At 47.0% G+C, this 27296-nt stretch overlaps 1 protein-coding gene across 1 annotated transcript in view; it reads right to left on the bottom strand.

The window, feature by feature from the left end:
* The window catches only part of BACE2 (beta-secretase 2), a 117047-nt gene that overhangs the window by 50657 nt on the left and 39094 nt on the right, over nucleotides 1-27296 (bottom strand). Inside the window, exon 2 of the mRNA XM_033232516.1 lies at nucleotides 6536-6624. Coding sequence (XP_033088407.1) covers nucleotides 6536-6624 — 89 coding nt within the window. The remainder of the gene's footprint in view (nucleotides 1-6535; nucleotides 6625-27296) is intronic.

Genomic DNA, 27296 nt, shown 5'->3' with positions numbered 1-27296 from the left:
TGCTACCTTTCTTCAGTCTATGAGTTATTATTAGAAAATTCAAGTCTGTTAGGCCATGTTTGCATTGCTATAAAGGAATATTTAAGGCTGAATAATTCATAAAGAAAAGAGGTGTGATTTTAGCTTATGGTTCTGCAGGCTGTGCACAAAGCACGGTGCTGGCATCTGCTTCTGGTGAGACCTCAGGAAGCTTCCACTCAAGGTGGAGGGCAAAGGCAGACACAGTACATCATATGGTGAGAGCTGCGGCAAGAGAGAGAGGAGGAGGTGCCCGGCTCCTTTAAACAACCAGCTCTCATGTGAATTAAAGGAGCAAGAACTCACTCATTGCCTTGATGAGGGCAACAAGTCATTCACGAGGCATCTGCACCCTTGACCCAAACGCCTCCCCCTCAGGTCCAACACTGAGAATCACATTTCAACGTGAGATTTGCACCCAAAGCAAATCATCAGGATTTTTTGTTTGTTTGTTTGTTTGTTTCTGGAAAAAGTTCCTATAGAGCTCCTCTTACTGAATCTAACGCTGCCTCATTCTAAAGTCCAGACACCCCATGGAAAGCAGCCAGTGTGTGTGGGGTGACTTGGCTAAGGAGGTCAAGGAGAGGCAGTGACGCTTCAAGCTCTTGTGCAACCAGTGTCTAAAAGGCAAGAGTTCCTCTCTGCCCTGCACCAGCTCCGTCCAACAGAACCTCCTGTGACGACAGAAATATTCTGTCTACGCTGCCCAATAAGCTGGCCGCTTGTGACTAATGAACACTTGACATGTGATTATAGTGCAACTGAAAGACTTAACTTCTATTTTATTTAACATTCATTAAAATAGCCACATGTGACTTGTGGCTAGCCTTGTAGAAAGCACAGTCCAAGATACTGTTAAAAAAAAAAAGGTAATTCTCGGTTCATATTCATATTCTCTGGTTTCCTTGAACTAAACCTCTGAGTAAAACCCCACAGAAGAATCATAAGTGACTCTAGGGGTTATTAGTAGCATAGAGTCTCCAGCACTTTAAATAAAAATACGTCTTCATCTTCATTTTCTAGCATCCCACCTATTGGGACTAAAATACTTTGGCTCTCAATTGCTCTGCACAATAATTAAATGCATGGAGCAAGAAACCCGGATGGCCTTCTCCTTGGCAATATCCATTCTGGGTGCTCAGAAACAGCAACCAATCAGGGATGTGGGAGGCCAGAAAAAGCCCACTCACAGTAATAAAAACACTTTGAACCAAATTCAGAAGATGTTCTACCTCTGATAAGAGTGCTCAGGGAATGCAGGATTAAAAAGTGAAATCAATTGAACTGAGGGGAAAAGAGCTGCAGAACATTTTACTATTTCAAAAGAAACCTGCTGTTGTTTGCAGAGAACACGAAAAAAGAAGGTGGATGTGGAGAATTCTAGAGTTCAATCCTTGGTTCAGTTCTGGTTCTCCTAAGCCACTTAACCCAGGAAATGCTGAGTCTCCTAAAGAACTCTGCTCAGGACCTCCCTGGGACTCTCAGGGTCTGAAATCTACCAGTGGGCTTACTGTCCTGGCCCAGGTAACCAGATTCACCTCTTAATCTTCTGTGATTCTGCAAGTCACCAGACCTGAATGCATGAGACCCCTGAGGTTCAGATCAGCTCAGCCTGCCCAGCCTGGTGGTTCATCAACATCCTCAATAATGTTAAATGCTCACAGGCTCCAAAATGGCAAGTCCCCTTCTATCAGGCAAATGATGGACACGCTTGAGAAATGATCTCAATAATCAGGTAAAAATATCTGTCCTCATTGAATGGAAAGCCATTTGATCTGTATCCAGTTTAGCTTCCTAAAAGAAGTCCCTAATTCCACTTACAAGCATTAGTTGAGGAAAATACATTGGTCTCTTGCTCTGTGAGCTTCACCCCGGATATAGTACAGAAGTAAGGAGACATTTTAATGGAAATATACTTAATTTCCTGAATAGATTCATGGAAGGTCAAGGGATGAGTATACTAGATCACTCTTCAAGCCAACTAGCTGGAGGTGAGATTTTATTGGCTAAAAAAGATGCACATTTAAAAAATGCATGATCTTTTCTTTTCTTCTTTTTTTGCTCTATAGTAACTCACTGGAACATTCACCACCATGAAAAGATGGATTCTGATAAAGACGAGCTCACAAATGACTAATGGTAGCCTGACATCTCATTCCATAAATCAAAGAGATCTTGTCAAAGAACCCCATGCCAAAACTCCAATTACTGTAACATGTTTCAGGAAGCATTAGACCTGAATATCCAAAGACAGGACATGAATCAGAGGCGGACAAACCCAACCAGAACCTTATTATAACTAAGAGAGATCAGAAGCACAAGCAAATACAGACACATCACAGGGCAGAGAGCTGCAGCTCAGAAAAGAAACCTTTGTCAAAAATTGAGAAGGCAAAAGGACGGTCTCTTGGCTCCCATCAAATACAATGGTTGAAAGCATAACTTAGGCCAACTCTAAAGTTAGATGAAAACATTAGACAAATTAATTATACATAACTGACATTGAAAGAAAATATTCATATCTTTCAATCATAAAGCATATCAACCATAATAAAACATGCAAAAAGCAGAAAAAAGGAAACAAGGTTAATATCAATCTAAGAAAGTATTTAACTTGCAAAGCAAGCATGGTAGCAGGGATGCAGTTGAAGGAACAGAAGTCGCCTCAAACTCAGAAGTGAGATGCATCATCTCTAATTCAGCCAAGAAGAAACCTTACAGTTCTGTTGAAGAATGGTCTCTTGAAAAGAAAGGCGGTGCCAGGGTAGAGACCCCAAAGGTGAGCAATGTGTTATATGTAATAAGTCAGTCTCTGCAGTACTCGCGAATAAGGAAGGTATGCTGAATTTGAATGGTGGAAGTGGCAATGGGGTGAAACCGACCATTGGGGGCTTTCCCTAGACACTGGTGTGTTCTGTTATTTCTCTTTTTATTTACTCATAAAAGGAGAAACAGATCAGGACCTTGAGTGGTCAGAATGGTGGCAAGGAATCCTGAATTATCTTGTGAGATTAGCAGGAGGGAAGGCTTAGTCATCAAAGGAGTTCTGGATGATCCCAGGAGTTTTCCTAGTCATCAAACGCATACGGACTAGAGAAGCCCAAAGGATGAAAAACAGGAACCATCTGCCATTTGAATGCAAACCTGGTGACGGGCACAAAATCCACCTGAATACACCAAACAGGGCTAGCAGGTAAGTAAGAGAGATGTATCCCACGGTAGCCTGAAAGAGAACCACAGCTCAACCAAACACAGTTGAAGGGAGCTAAGAAAGATGCTGGGCTGTCTACGGTTGATGAAATACTGCACAGTCTTCATGATGCGGAGTATTATTTACCCTTGAAGGTTTCAACAATTGCATCTGCATAGCGAAAGGATGTGTGGGTTGAGAAGCATACTTTGACCTTGATGGACTCTGGCTGTGAGCAGCTGCCACAGAACTGCTATTTACCTGCCATGAAAAATATAGCCATCCACAGGGCTTGACTTGCATAGTTCCCTTTAAATCTGGAAAGTAACTATCCACATCACCCTAACCTTGACTTTACTGTGCTTAACTGTTTTCTGCTGTATCTTGCATCTACAGATGATGAGAGAAAAACCTATCCTAAGGGGAAAAGAACTGCTAAATGAGAAAATGCAAGCTCCACGTGTGTTGGTTCTGCCCCTATGTGCTGAGCCCCAGTCAGGGGGAAATGTGGAAAACGTGCCACACAGACTAGAGCCCTGCAGTGGAAACAATACAGGGCTGGGACCATCAGGGACCATTCAGATAAACGGTTCTCAGAGAGGAAGGTCCTGTCCCCTAGGGTAAGTTTTGGAAACTCTGGGGGTGTGTTTGATAAGCATGCTGGTTATCCTGGAATGTGAAGGGCGGTCATGCAAAATGAAGCATTGTTCCCATCCCACACCACTTTCCAAAGTTGCTCTGGGCATCTGCATGGGTGAAATCTGCTGGATCATCTGAGCACAGAATGCACCTCCCATTCATATGTGCACAAAACCTTTTCTACATAGGTTTAGTATACATTGCATATTCGCTACTATGGAAATCCAGGAAAGCTGATTCTCTTTCTGTTTGTTTTACTTGGAACTTTCCTAAGATTATTTTCCATTTTGGAAAATCATATCAGCAACTGATAGAGTTTGGATATCTGTCCCCTCCAATTCTCATGTTGAAATTTGATCCCCAGTATAGGAAGTGGGGCCTGGTGGAAAGTGTTTGGGTGCTGAGGTCAGATCTCTCAAGAATGGTTTTGTGCCTTGCCCATAATAATGACTGAGGTCTCACTCTATTAGTTCCAGGGAGGGCTGATTGATTGTTAAAAAAAAGCCTGGCACGTCCTTCCCCTACCCTTGCTTCCTCTCTCTCATGTGATCTCTGCACACTGGCTCTTCTTCGCTTTCCACCATGACTAGAAGCAGCATGAGATCCTGACGCCATGCTTCCTGTACAGCCTGCAGAACCATGAGGCAAATAAACCTTTTTTCTTTGTAAATTACCCAGCCTTGGGTATTCTTTTAGAGTAGCACAACAGACTAAGACAGCAAACTGAGCAGCTTGGGGTGGGTGAGTCTAAGTCAGCCTGCCTTGATCAGTCTACACTGGGTGTACATGTCCACAGTGATGTTAACTCACCTCCAGCATCTGCCTACTGCATGATCTCCTAGCACCACGGAGCCAGGGTGTTCATGCATTGAGGTTCTGATTACCCGGTTATACATTACTTCCCTTGCATTCCCCCCATATTACGCCAGGGCACTTTGAGCTGTGTGTGTAGATAAGTCATAGGACCTTTGCAGTCACTTCAGGGAATGACAAAGCACTTGTTATAAAAAGCGGGTGTTGGCTGAAGGTTTGGGGACTGCTGGTCTCAATGATTGAATTTGGGCAAGTCCCCTGTCTCCCTGACCTCCTGTGCTGCAGAAATCAAAATGAGAGGTTTGGACCAACTCCAAGTCCTATTCCATGATGAAGTAGTCCAGAGTGAACAGTTGGAGGTGTGGACTGTTTGGGGACTGAGGACTTGGATGAATCACAGATCTGAGTGGGAAGGGGCAGCACAAGCCATCGTAAACCAAGCTTCTGCTACACACACAGAGAGAAACACCACCACTACTTCTACACGCGTTTGTGGTTATAGCAACAGTTGGGCACATACTGATCACAGGCAGGTGTTGTATCTGGGAATATCAATGAAGGAAGCTTACCAACACATGAAGCCATAAATCAAGCTATCGGTTCCTTGAGGGAGGGACCAGCCACATTTTTCTGAAGCCTCACAGAGCACTAGCCACCATAGCCCTCTCCCCAGCAAGCAGCTGCAGCCATACGTGTAGGAGGCCCCATCATTTATGGCACCAAAGTGGAGCCCAGGATGTGGCATAGGTAGAACAGATATACAGGGTTTCCTCTATGCTTTCTTTCATACACGGCAAATCATCTCGCTTTATTAAATTGCCTGACATTTTCAGAAGACTTCAGCTATTCTTCCCCCTCCTTTTGTCCCCAACTAGAGCTGGCCTTTATTCCCTGGAACAAAACACTGAGGATAAGGAAAGTGAGAAAGGGAAGTCAGGAAAAGAATTTATAGTAGGGAAACCCAATATGACAGTTACCAAGACCCTAGATGATTCATGACCCTAAAAAACGAAGCAGCACGTCAGCTTACCTGTTCTGTCTGTTGAGTTTAAATTTCAGGATCGTAAAAATAGTTGTGACATCAAAACATGCACAGCATTTGAGCAGCTTCCAGTTCAGAGGGCGGTGACTCTAGACCCCATGGGCTCCTGCAGAGCTGAAGGCTGCCACAGGCCGCCGGGGGCCTCCCCACAACCCCACCCAGGCTCTGAAGCCTGCATGGACAGGACTTGTTCTATTCCAGAGACCTCCATCTGGCTCCACTTTTTTTTCTCAACTCCACCCCATAATTGCTCATGTGCAGCCTTAGTCTTGGCCCTTAATACTTTGTGCTCACAAAACTCACTCTTCCAAATGAGTGTTGCAAACCAACCCACAGAAACGGCTTCCATGAACCACACCTTAACCCCTACTGAACTACGTGAAGGGGGGTTTCCATGTATCGCTTCCGCTGAGGAAGCGACCCCACACCCTTGGCCAGAGTGGCCTCACAGACCCCCAAGACCTTGTCCCCTGCTCCAACCCACCTCCACTGCAGAACTAAAGCTGCTGCAATAACCACCAAAGGGCCACAAGCTCCCTGTGACTTGGATAACTATAGGAGTTGTGTTTGACTTGGATTTTTAGAAAACGAATCTCACATAAATGCGTGAAGGCTATCAGGAGACCCCTGCTGTGAATTTGAGGATGGAATGAACACGCACATATGCATACACATGTCCACATATACGTACACGCACATGTACATACACATACATATCAGTATCCCCCCTTAAAATGAAACAGCTTTCTGGCTGTTATGCTCTGCTGCATTTTGAAGCATGTGGATCATGCAGTACCCCAGCCCAGCACACCAGCCAAGGGGCCAGCGCTTACCTCTCTGTGTCAAAGTACGTGTCTATGTAGGAGTGCGGGGCTCCCGCCACGGCAAAGTTACTGCTTCCAGTGTCAACGAGAATCTGTAGCTTTTATGTTTCAAGGAGAGAGAGAAAAAAAGAAAGCATCAAGTTATTTTAATAAGGCAATACTCTTGAATAATTTTTTTAAAACTAAGTACCAAGAATAATTTATCAGTTGGAACAAAAAAAAGTATACTGATGAGGGGAGTACAAAAAGCTATGATAAAATTGAAATCTGAACAAAGTCCATGAAGAAGCCTGCACTGGAGAGCGGAAAATGGTCTTGTCTCAGATACACACTGAGCCTTCAAAGAGAATGGATTCTGTTAAATAACTGGGTTTCCTTTTTAGGCCGTTGGTGCTTGAAACCAAGGCTGAGCTCTTTCTTATCTCTGGGCTTTTGGCCAGGTTTAGCCCTCCACTGGGCTCACCCTCCCCTTGCTATTCCAAATCTCACCTGGAAACCCCGATCCAACGTGGCCTCCCCTCCCCAGGATGCCTCCCAGCCTCCTCATGGCAGGTGGTGGCCCCTCACCTCCCTGCACGGCACCTGGGAACACCTGTCACAAGCATCGTTTTTTAGGTTATTTGAGATATAGTTTGTGTATAATAAAAATGCAAGATCTTAAATGTTCGCCTGGTGAGTTCTGGCATGTGTCCCAAACCAAGATGCCGAAATTTCTATTCACCTCAAAAGGTCCCTTCATGCCCCTTTCCCTTCTGGTCCCCAGAAGCAACCACTTTCTGGCTTTTGTGAGCGTGGACTGGTTTCATCAGTTCTTGAACATTCTATACATGTAATGATGTGGGTTTCTGTGTGTTTTTTAGCATGGTTTCTTAAGTGCAACTTGTCTCTGAGACGTCCTCATGTTGCACCAGCCCTTTGTTTCTCTTCACTGTGCAGGGACACACCATAATTTGCCTCTGCTTTTGACGGGCCCTTGAGTTGTGTCCAGTTTGAGGTTACTATGAATAAGACAGCTATGGACACACTGTATAGGTCTTTTTGCAGACATATATTTTCATTTCTCTTGGGTAAATACCTAGGAGTGAAGCTTTTTGGATCATAGACTAGATACTTTTGTTTTGTTTTGTTTTGTTTTTTGAGACAGAGTCGCCCAGGCTGGAGTACAGTAGCGCCATCTCAGCTCACTGCAAGCTCCACCTCCCAGATTCACGCCATTCTCCTGCCTCAGCCTCCTGAGTAGCTGGGATTACAGGCACCCACCACCATGCCTGGCTAATTTTTTGTATTTTTAGTAGAGACAGGGTTTCACCGTGTTAGCCAAGATGGTCTCGATCTCCTGACCTCGTGATCTGCCTGCCTCGACCTCCCAAAGTGCTGGGATTACAGGCATAAGCCACCGCGCCCGGCTGACTAGATACATTTTTAACGTTTTAAAGAAAACTGCTGAACAGGTCTGCAATGTGGGTCTACCAAGTTATATTCCCATGAGCGATGGATCCATGGGCCATTTGGTGTATTTGCTCTGTATCCGCCCCCAAATTTGGTGGTGTTGGTCTTTTCAATGTGAACCATGCTAATGGGTGTGGAATGGTACCTCACCATGGTTTTAATCTGCAGTCCCCCAGGGACCAGTGCTACTGGGCTGTTGCCCTGTGTCCCGTTGCTTCACTCATCTTCCGCAGTGAACCATGTCTCAGGGCAGGTGTGTATGTTACTCATCATTTTATGCCCAGTCCAGATACATGCCCAATTGTTACAGAATGAACACATCTTTTAGAAATAAACACAGGCCACATAGATATAGCCCAAAAGGTTGAAAAACAAGTTTAAAAAGCTATGGACTAAAGAAATCAAAATAGGCCAGGTGCGGTGGCTCACGCCTGTTATCTCAGCACTATGGGAGACTGAGGCGGACAGATCACGAGGTCAGGAGACTGAGACCATCCTGGCTAAACGGTGAAACCCCATCTCTATTCAAAATACAAAAAAGTAGCCAAACATGGTGGCACATGCCTGTAGTCCCAGCTACTTGGGAGGCTGAGGCAGGAGAATTGCTTGAACCCAGGAGGCGGAGCTTGCAGTGAGCCTAGATCGCACCACCGCATTCCAGCCTGGGTGACAGAATGATACTCTATCTCAAAAAAAAAAAAAAAAAAAAAAAAGAAAAGGCAAAATAGGCAAGTTTTTGCCTAGGATTATCTTAGCAACAATTATAGAATAATTTTGCCAAGGACCTCAGTTTAGCTGGGTCCAGTGTTTGCCTCTGAGATGACCCGTCGGCCGGATCTGACTCAGTCTCACTCTCTCTTCCTGGAAACATTCTTCACTCTGGATCCCGGGCCCCACACTTTCCTGACTTCCTCCTTCCCTGACTCCTCACGTTAGTCTCACTGCTGGGTGCTTCTCATCTCCCCCACCTGCTGAAATTTCCCGGAGCTCAGCTCAGGAATCACTTCTGGGATCCAACCACTCACACCCTTGGTGTTCCCACTGAGTCTCGAGGCTTCAAACGCCATCCGCATGTCGACGACCCCTAGGCTTACATCTCGGCCCAGGCCTGCGCATGCACTCTGGGTTCTACCTATTCAACACCTCCCACTGGCTGGCTAATAGTCATCTTTTATGGGTGAGATGTGTTTTCCAAAAGGAGATGCTGAAGTCCTAATCCCTGCACCTGTGAATGTGCCTTTATTTGGAAAAAAGGTCTTCACAGAGGTAATCAAGTGAAGGTGAGGACCACGGGGGTGAGCTCTAATCCAGCATCACAGGCGTCCTTCTGGGCAGAGGAAAATGCACGGAAAGCAGACACACAGGGGGGTGCCAAGTGACAGCAGAGACAGGGATGGGAGTGACACAAGAACGCCAAGGACTGAGGACATGGCCAGGGGCTGGAAGAGGAATGGATGGCTCCACCTGGAGTTTCAGAGGATGCATGGCCCCACCAACACCTTGATTTCAGACTTCTTGCCTCTATAACTGTGAAATAATACAATCCTGGGTCTTTTTTTTTTTCATGAGACAGTGTCTCACTCTGTCGCCCAGGCTGGAGTACAGTGGCACAGTCATGGCTCACTGCAGCCTCAAACTCCTGGGTTCAAGGGATCCTCTCACCTCAGCCTCCGAAGTAGCTGGGACCACAGGCATGTACCACCATGCCTGGCTAATTTATTTTTATTTTTTGTAGAGGGGGTCTCACTATGTTGCCCAGGCTGGTCTTGAACTCCTAGGCTCAAGTGATCCTCTCGTCGTGGCCTCCCAAAGCGCTGGGATTACAGGCATGAGCCACTGCACCTGGCCCATTTGTGTTGTTTTAAGCTCTCAGTTTGTGTACTTAGTTACAGCAGGTCCAGGAAACATCTTGAGATGGGACATCATCTCAGGCCTGGCGTGGACCAAACTGAGCTCCGGCTGCCCCTACCCCTGCTCTTCTGATGGACTTGGCCATCCTGGTCGACGGCAGCTCCATCAGGTCTGGCCAGGCCATGCCAGAGGTGATCCCTAGGGCTTCCTTCTCCTCACGCCCCACATCCAGCCACCAGAGTTCCCGAGGACTCTGCCTTCGGGTTCTGGCCCACATCTGCCCACCCCTCACCTCCTCCAAGGAGACTGGGGGTCCACACCACTGTCATCCCCTCCTTGTCCTCGTTGGTGTCCCTGCTTCCTTCCTAGGCCTACTTCCAACCAGCAGCCACCACAGTCCTATTATGGTTAAGTCAGAGGGAGTCAGCCCTCCACCTCCCTCGGCTCTCATGGCACCCAGAGCAACAGGCAAAGTCCTCACATGGTCTGCCGAGTCACTTGCCACGCCCTGACCTCATTCCTCCAAGACACGCTGACCACCAGGCCACTCCATGAATGCCCCAGACATGCCCCAGAGGCAGGGCCTTCCCCTAGCCACCTTGCTGGGATGGGGGCTTCTCCCCAGGATAGCCAGGTCCACGTGGCCCGGCCCATTGCTCCCTTCCAGGCTTCCTTCAACACCACCTTCTCCGCGAAGTTGGCCCTGGCCGGCCCTTTGGGAGAACTGCTGTTCCTAGTCTCATGCCGGTCTGTGCATTCCCCTTCCCTTTTCCCCGCATAACACCACGCCTCTCACATAACAGTGACAGCAGACACTGAACACCACCTGCAGTGGCTGGGCACTGCTGTCAGCGCCTCCTATATCCATTAGTTTCTTTCAACCTCATAACAGCACTCCGAGGGCAGCACGGTCATCACTCCATATCACAGATGGAAAACTGAGGTGCAGAGACGCTGACCTCCCCAACTCTACAAGGGCAAGTGGCAGAGCTGAGGCTGGAACCCAGAGTCAGACTCCGAGCGCATGCTTGTAAACAACTCAGCCACTGCCTGGGCCCCACGAGCAACCATACCATTCACTGGGTCCCGGCAGCTCCTGCTGCCTCCCTCTGGCAGGGATTTTTGCTGTTTGCTGCTCTGTCTGCCATGCATGCCTACAACAGGGTCAGGCACACAGTAGACACTCACACATTTGTGGAATCAACGACGAAATTATTCTCAAAGGTAAAATCAAAGACACTCATTTTGCCCTTGGTACAAAGATAACAGATTCCAAAAAAAAGAAACAAGCAAGAACAATGCAGTGTGTGCACACACACCAGCCGTGTGTAGGTTCCGCACACACAGTTTTCGAGCTGTTGGCAAAAACAAAGTCAGGCTCCTACTTCCCTAATCTACTAAGTGCCATGCCCCTTCCCCTGCAGGAGGCCGTGGAAATAGTGGAGAGAAATGAACGACAGTCCTGGGCATCTGCCAGGGGCAGTGCTATAACTTGTGGTGACGTCCCTCTTTTCTCAAATGAAAATCTACTTTGCGACTTCAGAGAATTCCCTCCTGAACAATGAAGATCATGTTCACAAAAACTTTGTAGGAATGGTAGAGAAACAGATTTGGGGGATGAAGGTTTGAAGCGAATCTAAAACAATGGCAAAGGCACTCTGCTTTTTTTAATATATATATACTTTTTTCTTTGAGAGGGAGTCTCACTATGTTGCCCAGGCTGGTCTTGAACTCCTGACCTCAAGTGATCCACCCACCTCGGCCTCCCAAAATGCTGGGATTACAGGCGTGAGTCACCACACCCGGCCAGCAAAGGCACTCTAACTAATGAGATTATAAATGTCACTTTAAACATCTTAGTTTTAGTAAACGAATACTCTATTCTCAATTTCTATTTACAAATACACAGCTCCTAGAAAACATGTAAGATCTCGCTCCTTTACAGAGGTGTTTCGGTTGATTTCAGATAGAATGTAACCTCACATATACAAAAATATATTTACATATATATTATTCTATATCATTTATAATCTGGTTCTCCATCCAAATATTAGACGCTCAACAGCCCCAAGTTTCAAAGCCACAATTTGGATTAGATTTAATCCTAATTTCTCATCAACGTACAAAAAGGCATGAAAGATTGTGAAATAGGTATTTGATTTCATCCCCATTTCCTGTCATACAACTCCTAAAATCTCTGGGATCTCCAAAGTGATGTGTTTTTGTATGCTGTGAGTTGACTGATGGCTGGCAGCCCCTAGGTAGCTTTGGGATGGGGGCTGGTCACGGGAAAGAGCAAGGCAGGATTAGAGGACTGGGACTTTCAGCCCCACCCCCAACCTTCAGGAGTGGGAAGGAGCTGAAGGTTAAGCTGATCACCAATGGCCAATGGCTTAATCAATCACGTCTACATAATGAAGCTTCCACAAAACCCCAAAAGAACAGAGTTCATTCAATTTCCAGACAGCTGAGGTTCCTGGAGGGTGGCGTGTACAGGGATGGCACGGAAGTTCTGAACCCGTCCCCCTACACCTCACCCTACACATCTCTTCATCTCTATCTTCTGTAATGCCCTTTATAATAAACCGGTGTACGTGTTTTCCTGATTTCTGTGAGCCAATCTAGCAAATTAATTAAACCAAGGATAGGATCCTGGAAATCTTCCATTTGTAGCCGATCGATCAGAAGCACAGGCAATGACCCGGAGCCCGCGACTGGCACGGAAGTTGGGGGCAGTCTTGGGGGACTGGGCCCTCACTCTGGGGTCCGACGCCATCCCCAGGCAGACAGTGTAGGAACTGAACTAAATTAGAGGACACGCAGCTGGTGTCTGTTGCAGAACTGATGGATTGTTTGTGTGGGGAGAAATCCCCACACACTTGGTCCCGGAAGTCTTCTGTGTCGATCGCTGTGGCGTGAGAGCAGAGGGAAAACCGTGTGTGGTTTTTCCACTTAGAGGACGCCAAACAAATCTGCATTTACATGGATTTTACAGGAGATAAGTTGTTGGAGGCTGAGTAATTCTTGTATGTATCAAACTGTCGGTAACAGGTCAAAGTAAGTGAAGGAGATCCGTCTCCAGGTCAGTCTGGTTGAACCGGATATTCCTGAAGGACGGGGTTCTCCCTCTTTCTGCTCTTAAATACTAAACACAAAGCTATCAGTAACTCACCACAACCTGACTCTCACAGAATCCCTGCACCATCTTTTAAACATTCCCCCAAACTGAATTATTTTAAGAGATGAATTTATCATTTTGCATCCGTAACACACCTTTTTCCTCATCCTCTCTCTTCCTATGTGACACTGTCTGCTATAATGTTTCTTCTTTTATTCTTCTCATCTTTACTACACAGATTTCTGGTGTTTAGTAATTGTTCTGGTGATCTGCAAACTTTACATCTATTTTTAAATTATTTCAGTCATTTTCTTTATAACTTTATGTGGTATCTCTTAACCTCTTCTCTTGATTTAGCAACTTAGAATGGTATTTGTGGGATCCCCACTCTGCACACTTCTAAAGAAATCAAGATGTGACCAGGCGCGGTGGCTCAGGACTATAATCCCAGCACTTTCGGAGGCCGAGGCGGGCAGATTATGAGGTCAGCAGATTGAGACCAACCTGGCTAACACAGTGAAACCCCATCTCTACTGAAAATACAAAAATTAGCCGGGCGTGGTAGTACGTGTCTCTAAACCCAGCTACTTGGGAGGCTGAGGCAGGAGAGTCGCTTGAACCTGGGAGGTGGAGGTTGCTGTGAGCCGAGATGGCACCACTGCACTCGAGCCTAGCAAGAGAGCAAGACTCCATCTCAAAAAAAAATCAAGAGGTTTGGAAGGGACAGGGGGTGCAATGGGAAGCAATGGGAAGAAGTGCTGGGCTATAACATTATTTTTACTTTCATGATATGCTTTTCTGTAATTTTACATAATGCATGACCATCTTTCTTTTTTACCTACCTGCCAATATTTTTTATCTATTGTCTGTCAGAATTTCCTTCCATGAAGGAAGATGAGTTGGTGAATGTACCTGTGTCACCAGGAATCTCAGTCCCACCAACCTCTCCATAGGTTACACTGTTGTTTATATATTTTCAAGATTTGTTTTTGATATCTGTATTTTCCACAGTTGCTTAGTCATTCTATAAGGCAAGAGGTTCTCTCCTTCCTACCAGTCCTCCTGTCCCTGACTTCACCCAGCTCTCCAATGGCTAGGTTTTGTTCAGCCTCCCATGGGCCCCATCCAAAGTTGGACACCATGTTCCCCAAGGGCTTTCACGCATGTGAGCACCTCTCCACGGCCTTTATACTTGAAGAATGATCTGTCTGGGTTTTATGCATTTGGGTCATATTTTTTTTTCCTTAACACTTTATATACACACACACATATATACACACACACACACACACACACATATATATATATATTTTTTTTTCTCCAGTGTCTTTCAAAAGTGAGTATTTGTGGAGAAAACTAAAGCATGTCTTATTTTTCCTCATTACACGTGACTTTTTCTCCTTGGATACTGAAGAATTCTTTCCATAACCACAAAGTTCTATAGTTTTATTGTTTACATTAGAACCACGTTCTATAGTTGTACTGACACATCTTAACGTTGGTTGGTCTGATTCAAGTTTCCTGCAAAATGGGACTCACTTTTTACATTAATTTCCTACGGCTGCCTTAACAAACAGCCACGAACCGGTTGGCATGAGATAATATACATTTATTTTCTTGCAGTTGTGGAGGCCAGAAGTCCAAAATCCAGGTGTGGGCAGGGCTGCGCTTCCCACAGAAGCTCCAGGGGAGGGCCCTTCTTGTCTCTCCCAGTTTCTGGTAGGGGCTGGCAGCCCTCAGGCTGTGTCACGGAGGCATGGCCCCAGGCTTCCTGCTCACTTGCTGCTGGCCGGGTCTCTACTTGCTCTGTCCATCTTCAAGGCATGCCGGCCTCCAGGCCTCCTCGCTGCCTGCAGAGCGGGCTCTGTGACTTCTTTGCAGCCAGCTTAGGATTATCACAAGAGCAAAAGCTACTTCTATGGCTGATGTGAAAAGAGCAAGGCCCAGGACCTAAACTATCACTGGGAGGGGGCTCCAAAGTACGATGTGTCCAGCACCCAGGCTGGAAAGCACCAAGGCTCAACCAGCAGATACCTCGCCAAAGCTGCCATGAGCTGCCATAGGGAAGGTACATGGTCCTGAGTCTTCACCACTGTCTCCGTGTTGGGGATTTAAATGTTTGCTGGAGGTGAGATGAATTTTGAAGTTGCTTGGCTAAAAGGGGGTAAACAGGGAAAGGAGGGGGGTAAAGAGGTAAAGGAGAGACAGAAAAAAACACACAAAATAATTCTTTTACAAGGCAAAGCAGAGAATATTAGGCCTTAAGAAGAGGACAGTGTGGATGTTAGGCAAGAAACATCAATCGCCCTAAAAAAATAACTAATTGCACAACAGTAGGAAATACGTTTTCTTGGCCATTAAAAGTCACAGATAGGAAGAGCTATAGATTGGGCCGGGCGCGGTGGCTCACGCCTGGAATCCCAGCACTTTGGGAGGTCAAGGCGGGCGGATCACGAGATCAGAGTTTGAGACCAGCCTGACCAACATGGTGAAACCCCGTCTCTACTAAAAATACAAAAATTAGCCTGGTGTGGTGGCATGCGCCTGTAATCCCAGCTACTCAGGAGGCTGAGGCAGGAGAATTGCTTGAACCCGAGAGGCTGAGCTTGCAGTGAGCCGAGAGCATGCCACTGTACTGCAGCCTGGGCGACAGGGCGAGACTCCATCTCAAAGAAAAAAAAAAAAGAACAGCTACAGATTTCTGAACAAGATCAGCCTTCCTCCCTGTGCCCACTGTCCATCGTGGAAGCCGTTTCATAACCGTTTCTGGGTCTCACTGATAACTCTGCACTCAGGAGCCCGGGAGACCCAACACCCAGCCAGCCAGGCTGGCAATGCACATCCATGCTGACTGCGACTGCATAACTAGACAGAGCCAAGACAGGAACAAGACTTGCCCTCCATGCAGCAGCCCTAGTGACAGGGGGACTCTCTCCAGAGACATTTCACCCTGCTTCCCTCCATCTGAAGTTCCACTGCAACCTCTACATCGTCTCGTGACCAGAGCTTTCTCATATGCCCAGACCCGGTCCTGCGTCTCAGGGATGTCACTCCCCTCTGCAGAGGCAGGGAACACAAATACAGAGAAAGTTAGACAAATGTGCAGACTGCATTCTTTCACACGGGTGATTTCTTCTCATTGCCCAGGCATTCAGCACAACCATATCTTTCGTGGCAGTTCCAGCAAAAGCTGGTTTTCAAGAAGGTTCAACTCAGAGTCATGGCTCGGCAAAGCTGGTCACCACCATGGTAGTTCCTAGAGTATATGATCTGATAGAAATGACCCCAAATAAACAAGGCAGCCACAAAGTCAGGCAAGCGATGAGTCTCCAGGGGACAGTAAACGCTCTGGACTGTGTATCACATTGTGTGTCTGAGCGGCCCACAGAAGCCGACACCATTTTCTGCGTGGCGACACTGGAAATGGACCTTTCTCGTGTTGAATTCTAGCCAAGACCATCACCCACTTTTGCAAGTAGCCTCAACCACAGAGATAAAAAACAGTAATGCCACCTGCTCTATAAATTTCACACGAGGCACTCTGAAACAATGGAAAATTCAAACACTCAGGCTGTGGGTTCCTTCCAGGTTCCTCACCTCACGCCACATGCTAGCAATTTAATCTGCCCCTTCCTTTATTCTAGGAATTTCCAAAATTATTTACTGCCTTTTCGAGTTCAACCTCACGTGCATGTATGCATGTGTTCACACACACACAACCAGCCTAACCCTAGGCCATGTCCCTCCAGCTACGTAAAAGGTCATTGAAAATATATATTCTCAAATTCAGGGAATGTCCTGAACTTCCAGACAAAGCATAACTTAAAAAGACTCAAAAGCTCATACGATAGACAGATCCCCACTTTACCACTGCGGAAAACAGGAATGCCTTGGAGATGTGAAATGGCCCAGGGAGATCCTGACGTCCCCACCCCTGTTCCCTGCTTCCTTCCTGATACTAGGGAGCCTCCCATAGAACTCACATTCCATTTTTCCAGAACACAATCACAACTAAGAAAAACCTGTTTTCCAGCAGAAGCTGGAGTCTTCTACCCTGATAATCATTGGCTTTTAACTACTCCAACCCTGCCGCCAACATCAGCGGCCTCGAGGGCCTTTCCAGGGCAGAGGCAGGTCTTGCTGTGCTGAGCCTGGGGTGGAGGGTGAGAGCAGTAAAGATGATGGTGCCCATGTCCTGGCTCCTGCGGAATACAGAGTCCAGTAGGGAGAACGGCCTGTCCACCAGGACCTGCCCTCAAAAACCGTCTGTGTTCCAAGCTGCCAGAGACCTAAGGAGGTAGAACTGCAGGAACTGAGTGGCTAATTTCTTCTCGCCTTCTTAAAAATGGCAAAACCCAAAACACACTCCCTCCAGCTACTGTTCCTTCTCCCTTCACAGTCAAGCATCCAGCAGTGGGCCACTTCCCATCTCAGTTCCTCTCTCCCTTTCTCTCCTCCACCTGCAGAGATGGAGCTTCTGCCTCAGCTCTCCATGGCCGGCCAAGCTCACCAATGACCTCCATGCTCCAGGCCCATGGTCACCTCCAAGCTCTCCCCTGACCTGTCCAGCCTGCAGGCAGTGCTGGCCGCAAGTGACCCGTCCCTCAGTGAAGCTTTGGAAATGCGCCCTCCTGGTTTGCCCCCTCAGTCCTTCCTTCTGATCTCTGCCCTCCCCCCATACCTCTTCCTCTAACTTTACATGGTGTTCCCAAGGCTTCTGTGCCCCTGTCCTGGGCACATCACTGTCACACAGGAGTCTATCTTCTCCAGATAATACCCCCAGCACAGTGTGCCCTCCATAAGAGCTGACAGTAGGCTTTTAACTACTCTAACCCTGCCACCAACATCAGCAGCCTCGAGGGCCTTTGCAGGGCAGATGCGGGTCCTTGATGTGCTGAGCCTGGGGCAGGGGGTGACAGCAGCAAAGATGATGGTGCCTGTGTCCTGGCCCCTGCGGAGTGCAGAGTCCAGTAGGGAGAATGGCCTGTCCACCAGGACCTGCCCTTAAATGGCTCATCTCTTTGTCACCAGTACCTCAGACAGTGCCTGGGAGCATAGTAGGTGCTCACTCAACAGTTGTTGAATGAATAAATGAAAGTCAAGGTTAGAGAGACATTCATGCAGTGAAGAGCAAGCGGGAGAAACACACATTCCAGGCAAAAGGAAGGTGGCTTGTTCATTTCTAAAACAAATCTCTTGAGCACCTACCAATGATACAGAAAATCTGAGAGTAAAAGAGTTTAGATGATCTATTCCAGAAGATGTGTGAAAATTCTATGCCCCCACAATGGAAACTGTTCGTCTTTGGCATAGACTTCCTTGACAATATACCCCAGTTCCAGCAACCCCACCCAAAACTGCATAATCAGATATTACAAAATAATGATAAAACAGGGATGACCATTACGCACACGTCACAGGGGGTGGGAACTAGACATGTCCTGAATGTGAACATCTTCCTGCTACGTCACAAGCCCTTTGAGAACAATTCTACCCTCCCGCCAAACAAATTCTGTCCACACTTCACTGAGCAGAACGACTGAATGCACACAGGGCTTGGGGTCCAATCTCCCTCCACCACTCATGTGCTGGTGCCTGCGTGGGTTCCTCTCCCCAGGCCTCTCTGGACCCTCCTCTAGGAAAGGGGGCGATGACCATTCTCGTGGGGTGCTTGTGAGAAGTAAATGCTGTGACACATGCTTCTCACAGTGCTGGCTCACGGCGAGTGAGCAAATAAACACTAGCGCCAGTTCCACGAGCAGTTTTAGCCAGCAAGGTGGGAAAACTGAGTAAACTGAGTTCAGCTCCTGGTGACCAGGGACACATAGTCCACAGCATCCTGTGGCACTAAAACCTCTGGACAAGGAAAATGGCTGATTCTGGAGCAATTTGATTCTAAAGCATTCTTCAGGAAGAATCCTTTAGAACTGTTCTTGGAAACAGTCAAAACTTTCTCCCCGTGCTGGGCCGTGCTCAGAAAAACCTTACTTTTTTTTTTTGAGACGGAGTCTCACTCTGTCTCCAGGCTGGAGTGCAGTAGCGTGATCTCAGCTCACTGCAACCTCCACCTCCCGGGTTCATGCCATTCTCCTGCCTCAGCCTCCCCAGTAGTTGGGACTACAGGCACCCACCACCATGCCTGGCTAGTTTTTTTGTATTTTAGTAGAGACAGGGTTTCTTAGTAGAGACGGGGTTTCACCATGTTGGTCAGGCTGCTCTCTAACTCCTGACCTCATGATCTGCCCACCTCAGCCTCCCAAAGGGCTGCGATTACAGGTGTGAACCATTGCGCCCGGCCAGCTTACTCATTTTTTAAAATGGCATGATTTGTGAGGTTTTATATTCCTTATTTTGTTTTGCTGCAAGTAGAAGCCACCTGTCACCCTTTCTGCCCGTTGGCTGAGAGTAAATGATAAACTGTACACAGGCGGTTACCTGTGAGATCCAGGCTAAGTCCTGCATTCCCCAGAAGACCTCCCAGCTGCAGCTCTGATTTACTCCTCTCAGACAGCTCATGCCCTGATTTTTGGTGTCCAGGGTTGTCTTGTGACTTTTACTGTTCTCTAATTTCTTCCCGGTTGCCTATCTTTCCTCTCAATGAGCTTGTAAATTCCTTAAGAACAAAGCTCTTCTTCTTAGTCTCTTTTTGATGGTCCCCATAGTGCCTACAACTAATAGTTCACTAACCACTTGTTCCTCAAGATGAGGATGCACATCCATGAGCCCTACCTGGGAGCAGAGAGAAAGCCAATTAGGTTAACAAACCTGCCAAGAAGTTGGAAGTAGCTGGAGAAAGTTCAACAGGCCAAACTCCTAAATCATGTGTGCAAAGAATTAATTTAGATTTTCTAGACATGGCTAGGGCAGGCTAAACTTAGTCAACTTCCCAGCTGCTATATAAATAACCACAAACTTGTCTCTTAAATGTCCAAGTATAAGCAAAGCTAGAAGCAAGAAGACAGCAGAGACTGCTGGTGGCCTACCCGTATTCCTTGGGCACTAACTTCAGCTTTTGTAACCTCAGGAGTGAGATTATCTAGTGTCCAAGTTAGGTCTGATGTGCCAGACAGTGAATGCCCCTGGGAGCAGTCCTCGACCAAAAATAAACAGCTGGTGGGTCCAAACCCTTGCTCCCCCTACTCCCCAGGCAAACAATTTGGAGTAGTCTCTGTGCCATCCCCCAGAAGCCCTTGGTGGGATTGAGCCCCAGATGTGCACTGCAATAGCCCACTCGGAGTGCACCCTGTACTGACCTCCTTCTCCCGTCCTACCTCACTTTCCTGCCCCCTACCAGTGTCTCAGGGTAGGGAGAGTGAGAGAAATTTACTCACACAGTCCTCACCTTATGCTCTGCTGTGGTCTGAATGTCTGTGCCCTGACCCCTAACTTTGTATGATGAACCTTTATTCCCAATGTACTGATATTAGGAGGCAAGGCCTTTGGGAGGCAATTAGATCATGAGGGTGGGGCCCTAAGAGAGAGGATTAGTGCCCTTACAGAAGTACCTGAGAGTGCACTCTCATCCCTTTTGCCATGTAAGGAGACCGAGAGAAGGCACAGTTTCTATGAAGCACGAAGCCCTCACTAGACCTGAATCTGCCAGTGTCTGGGTCTTGGACTTCCAGCTTCCAAAACTGTAAGAAATAAATGTCTGCCATCAATAAGCCACCAAGTCTAAGTTATTTTGTTATAGCAGCCCAACTGGACTAAGAGAAGCTTTCTAAAGGCCAAATATCCTTTAACTCAGAGACTATGAAATAAACAAGAAAACAGTGGTCGAGAAAGCCAAGAGCCTCCTGGGCTAGAAGCCATGGTCTAGTCACCAATCTGCCACCTGGATGAAACCTAAACAGACTGTGGACATCTCCCACTGTCCCTTCTTAATCTCCGGTTGATGCATCGGGCAATAACCCTACAGAAAGCCATTTGCTAATTGCTGCAATAAGGTAAAATGTTGCATTAAAGGGAAAAACTGGGTGATTCATCTAGTTAGTGATTAGCAGCCTGAGATTTCTCAGATATTACTCTCTCTTTTTCAGCAGGTTAATAGATAGGAAAATTAGCAGATAATTTAAATAATGGCTCATTTAACACAACGATTCCTAATTATATTAGCAGCCCATCTGCTGAAGTCTGCCGGCAAGCCGAACCCACAGCAGCAGTGGCCTCTGCAGCCCAGCCACGCGGGGCTGTTTGCCCACAGTTATTACATATGATTGTAGGCACTGATTCTGTTAATCAGGCTCTTTCAGTGCTTCAGTTCTAGAAATGAATCTCATTTACTTAAACACATCTTGTTGAAGGAAGCAAAAATAATTGCCATGCGCCATTTCTCCACAATCTAAAATTAAGGTTGTTTTTATGAAGGAGGGAGGGGGAAATCATTTTCAAAGAGCACCACTTAACACAAACAGATGTTACAGAACTTAGCTAAGAGGAGCTTGATTATACAATTTATTCCGGCTGTGTGTGCACGTGTGAGAGTGTGAGCCATTTCACTATTGCTGCACAGGCTCCTACTACAAAGACACATGTTGAGAGACACGTAGCTACTCGGGCTCCTCTTGGGAAAACCACAACTGCCAAGTGGATGGTGGCAGGCGGGGAGGAGGGGAGTGGGGTGGGTGGATGGGCTTGGCTGCCTGATTCTGGAATGTGGTGGTTTTCCACCAAATGCTTAGCACTTAGCAGTGTTCACTTAAAAAAAAAAAAACTCAAGACAATATTTATACATTTGGGAAGGTAAAAAGAATACCTTCTTATAAAGGTGCAAGGCAGACATCCTCCAGTCTGGGAAGCGTGCCTTTGTGCAAGACCAGAGATAGGCACTTTGAAGGAGGAGGGGTTGGGGAAGGAGCTCTATGCTGAATAGGTTGGCTAAACATACATATGCAGCAGGTTACAGGAACTATGAATATTCATGAAGGTGGTCCTGATACATGCATGTTGAACATCCATGTTACATGCCTCCTGTGTTCACTCTGGGGTGGAGTCTTAACATTTAAATGTATCACAATTAGGCCCTAAGTGTCAAAACTGTCTTTTCGGGACTAGAAGGCACTGAAGTGAGCAGCCTCTGCAAACCAGCAAGAGTCAGTCCACAGTCAGGGGTCTCTTATCTGGAGGAGGTTCCTGAAGTCAGTCTCCTGCCCAATCAGAGCTGTGGCCATGGCTGTGGAACGGGGTCAGTCAGCCTCTGTGGGTGGATGAGCTGCAGTCATTTGAATCTTGCTTATCTTGAGGCCGGTGTGTGTTTAGCCGCTGGAGAAAAAGACGACGCTGTGGCGTGAGAACAGAATCCGTTCTCCAAGTGTAGAGTATGCGGCTCAACCCTTGCCTGGCGTGGCCTGAGGTGCTGCTTATAAGTTGGTATCTTGTTGCCACAAACAGTCTGTTCTATTCTCTATTTTAACATTAGTACTGGTCAGTCATTGTGCCTAAACCATAAAAGGGAGAAAGTATAACAAGGTGTATCTGATCTCCTGTCCCATCATGGCTGAGAACTAAGTTTGTAAGGGTGTTTTGCAGGGGGTCTCCTTGGCAAAAAAAAGGTCTGTTCAGTTGGTGGGGGGCTTAGGAGTTTACTTTTAGTTGACAGCAGGTTGATACCAACTGTGGAGGTTGAAGTTGAGGGAGCAGTATTTAGGGTGTAGGAGGCCTGTTTTAAGAACCTAAGAGAAGGCCGGGCGCCGTGGCTCATGCCTGTAATCCCAACACTTTGGGAGGCCGAGGTGGGCGGATCACGAGGTCAGGAGATCGAGACCATCCTGGCTAACACGGTGAAACCCCGTCTCCACTAAAAATACAAAACATTAGCCGGGCGTGGTGGCGGGGGCCTGTAGTCCCAGATACTCCAGAGGCTGAGGCAGGAGAGTGGTGTGAACCTGGGAGGCGGAGCTTGCAGTGAGCCGGTATGGCGCCACTGCACTCCAGCCTGGGCGACAGAGCGAGACTCCGTCTAAAAACAATCAACAACAAAAAAGAACCTAAGAGATCACTCAAATCCAGGTCCCCAATTCCTAATTCTTCTGGACCTGGGAGCTGTCACTACCTCTGCAGCTGAAACGTCATTCCTGGGGTGATGAAGTGGTTAGCAGGGAGGGGGACCTCCCTGAGTTTTGAAACTTTCCAAATAGCACACATCGCTTATGAAGAGTGGAAAGGACATATTTCTGCAGAGGGGAGAGGTTTCATCCCAAACCCACAGTCAACGCCCTTAAAGATATTGGGAACTACATCCTTTCACAACATTCACAGGATGCGAGTTTCACGTTCATTTCCTAGCCATGGTCCCAGGATACACCTGCGTCTTCTCCGCACAGGAAAGAATAGTGACTTGCGGGTGTGCTGGACTGATTCTAACCCCAGCTCAACCTCTTGTTGGCGGCAGAATCTGAGGTTTGCCACCCTCTCTGAGCCTCAGTCCCCTTGTCTGTACACTGGGCTAACAAAGAATGTTGCTCTGAGCCTCGCACCTTGTCCTGCCTCTAGAAAAGTGCCTGGCACAGTGGTGTTTGAACTTAAAGAGGGATAGTGTGGCTTTCTCTCGTTACGGGGCTGTTTCTCAAATACATCACTCTGCAGAACAAGGCACGCATCAAATTATCCGCCAGACTGGCATTCCTTATCTCTGCATTGCTGCTAGTCTGGACACAGACCAGCAGTGGCCTGCACAATCTCCGGGGCCCAGCGGTGTGTTCAGCAGTCCTCCCACGGTGTACATGGGCTGCAACCCAGGGTGGACACAACTGCACGATAGAATGTTTGGGAGCGGTCTGGGTGTCAGCACCACCTGTACGTGGCTGCAAGAGGCAACGTTCCAGCTGAGAATGCTCCAATCCGAGGGCCTCCTAGGCTGTCATGAGGATGCCTGTGTTTTAATCCCACCCTGGCAGGTGGTCGCTTTGCCCCTGGCTGCCCAGCTCTCCTGATCCAGGTGCTGCCTCCACTGAGCTCCTGCCTTCCCCACCCCTAGGGGTTGTTCTTCTCCCTCTGGTTGCCACCTTGGTGTACAACTCACATCTTCAGTGATGGTTGACCCAGGCAGAGATGGAGAGCAGAGGGCAGAGTGGAGTGGCAGGAATTAAAACAAAACACCCCCATCCTTAGCAGCTCCTGAGCCCCCAAACCCTCACCCTGTACTCCTGCCATCCTGCCCCCATCTCCCACTGCATCAGAATCAGAAACCTTCTGGACATGGGAGAGGCACTGAAACCCACAAAGCTAGTGGCAGCCACTCCCATGTCCAGAAGGCAGCTCCTCCCTCAGGTGAACTCCTTATCATCTCCGAACAAACGGGGACCACATAGACCTCCCCCTGGGAACAGCCTGGGCACCTCTGAAGTCCTCTCCGCTTTCTTCCCAGCCCGGCTCGGGCGAGTAGAGGGGAGAAATGAGGATGGACTTTCCTGCTAATAGGATTTCACGCCCTCTCCTACCCCCAGAAGGCGCAGGCACCTGCAGTCACAGGGGCTTTAAATACTGTTTTCACCCCTTCAGAAGACACCGTGAGGTCCCGCGTGCACTGCCCACATCCCCTTCTGGTGGAGGCCAAGGTGTGGGGAGAGCAGTCACTTGGAAGAGAAAGAGAAGTTAATCCTGTAGGCCACCACCCTTAGAGGTGTGTCTGCGGGTTCTCACTCTTGGTCACATTCTTATACGTGGGTGGTGACTTGGTTTGTTCCACTTAACGTCCTAAGGCTCTGTTCCTCCTTAGGTGGCTGTGGATGGGAAATGACTTTTGCCTGCATTCCTCTCCCTTCCTAAGGCCCTAGTGGCATGAGCTTGGTCCATGGCTGCCTGGCCAGTGATAGGTAGAACCAAGGCCAGAATCAGGCAATGTCACCATTGTAATCGGGGCCACAGAGCAGCATGCCTGAAGACAGGATGTCCCAGCTGAGAGCACTGGCTGCTTGCCAAGAGACTGCATATGACTCCGTTGCCTTCAGGGATCACCACTGTCCAGGGTCTGATTCTCGCTCTGCCTCTTGGATGCCGAAACCAAATGTGGACTGAAAGGGGAGCAGCCGTAAGCAGCCTCACTCCAACCAAGCTTCCGCAGATGTGGGCTGGAGGCCAGAGAGCCTGTGTTCCTTTGCAACAGGGGATATTCAGCGACAGGCGAGCTGGATGTTTTCTGCTCCAACGGCCCTTCTGAATACAGCGTGCACCAGGAGGGAGATCAGCGGGGTGGGGTTGAGGAGGCAGAGGGAGAGAACAAGGGGTGCTTTCTCTATAGAGGATGCCACTGTCCCACTCTCTCCCTGGGACTGGAGTTTCCCTGGAAGCCTCTGAGGTTACACAATCTGTCTTCCAGCAGGATGCAATCCCACTGACTAAGGAATGAAGACATATTTAAACAGTCATGTGTGAGGGCATTCACGGATGCCAAAAAAAACAATGATCCTCTCCCCATGCAAGAGAAAATTCACACTCAATCACTTTTAAGAAAACAAACTATTAAAAAGGACAAAAGAGCTTTGACCTTCATACTTTGATGATAGCTGGGGAGCGGGATAAGTAGAACAACATTTCTATTAACAGGGTTAGTTAGCTTTTTCCTTTCCCAAGTGACAACTAAAGCCACCCCCAAAGAACCCCCAAGAACCCATATGCATTTCCAAAAATTTTAGGACATGTCATTTTACCTAAAAATTAGCTCTTTCTGCACATTTTCTAACGGAGTGTAAACAAATTCTTATCCAAGGTGTAATGTCTTAGTTCTCAAGATGTTTCTGGAGTTTCACTAAATGTTCTCTTTTGCTCAAGAGTTGATGACAGCAATTGAAGAGCCACTTCAAACCTGAACTTACAGAAAAGGAACATCATTAACTTTACCCTGGTTGCCAACATTCAAATTTTGTCACAATTTTAAATAAATGTAAAAACAGAAAGAGGTAAGTCATATACACCTGCTGCAGCATCAGGCAAGACTTTCAAGTTACTGCAATTATAAGATGGTTACTCCTTGCAATTATTCTAGATATTAACAGTTATTTTTTTCTAACACGTGGTAAATACACATAACTTAAAATTGACCATCTCAGCCCTTTTTAGAGGTGAAGTTCAATGGCATTAAGTACATTCACATTGTTGTGTAACCATCATCATCACCCACGTGAGGAACTCACTTCATTTTACAAAACTGAAACCATTACCCATTAAACGACTCCTCACTCCCCACTCCTGTAGACACCACCCTTAATGTTTGTCTCCATGAATCAGCCGTCTCCAGGGACCTCACATAAATGGAATCACCCAGTGCTTGTCCTTTTGTAACAGTCTTGTATCGCATAAGGTCTTCAAGGTTCATCCATGTTATAGCATGTGCCAGAACTGTCCTCCTTTTTAAGGCTGAATAATATTCCATTATATGTTGTTAGGAACTGATTGTTTGTGTCCCCTGCCTTTTATTGCAATCCTAATCCCCAAAGTGGTGCTATTAGGAAGTGGGGCCTTTGGGAGGTGATTAGGTCATGAGGATAGAACCTCATGGATGGGATTAGTGCCCTTATAAAAAGGATGGAGGAGCTCTCTCACCCTCTTTCTGCCATCTGAAGATGCAATGAAAAGCAGGCAGTCTGCAGCCCAGAAGGCAGCCCTCATTGGACCCTGACCATGCTGGCACATGGATCTTGGGTTTCCAGTCTCCAGAACCAAGAGAAATACATTTACATTATTTATAAGCCACTCAGTCTAGGGTACTTCATTAGGGCAGCCCAAACTAAAACATATGTATAGACCAGAATTTTGTTTATCCGTTCATCTGTCCACAGACACCTGTGTTGTTTCCACCTTTTGCTATTGTGAATGATGCCGCTATGAACACAAGTGTGCGAATATCTCTTCAAGACCCTGCTTTCAGTTCTTTGGAGGAGATTCATTTTTTCGATAAATATTTATTTAATATTCGAATAAATATTAAGTGAGCAGCTACTATGTGCCTGGGTCATAGAGATGAAGAATATATAGCGTTCCCCATTGAATTCATGACCCGATATTAAGACGGAAGACCAGCCTTCTCTTTCATAACAGTTTTCAATTCCTGTGGAATTGGCTTTTGGACTGCTGAGGGATGAAGTACAAGCAACTACAGACAATTCATGTGAGATTTTCCACTCAAAATTTCATTTCCCCTCGGCCACTCAACACGCTTAAAAAATTAGCCCTTCTATTTATTATAATATTTTTCAAGGCAACAGAATAATTACACTATATAAGACACAACAGAAGTAGGAAGGTAAATTTTCTAATGGGGAAATGAATTGCCAATCACACAATCTGTTATTTTCAATCACACACAAAGATAACAGAATAATAACCATATTGTATTTAAAACTGACCTGCTGATTG

This window comes from Trachypithecus francoisi, unplaced genomic scaffold (assembly GCF_009764315.1).
Source record: "Trachypithecus francoisi isolate TF-2019V2 unplaced genomic scaffold, Tfra_2.0 Lachesis_group14, whole genome shotgun sequence".
Taxonomy (NCBI): domain Eukaryota; kingdom Metazoa; phylum Chordata; class Mammalia; order Primates; family Cercopithecidae; genus Trachypithecus; species Trachypithecus francoisi.
Note: the sequence above shows the minus strand (reverse complement) of the source record. Positions and strands in the feature narration are given on the sequence as shown.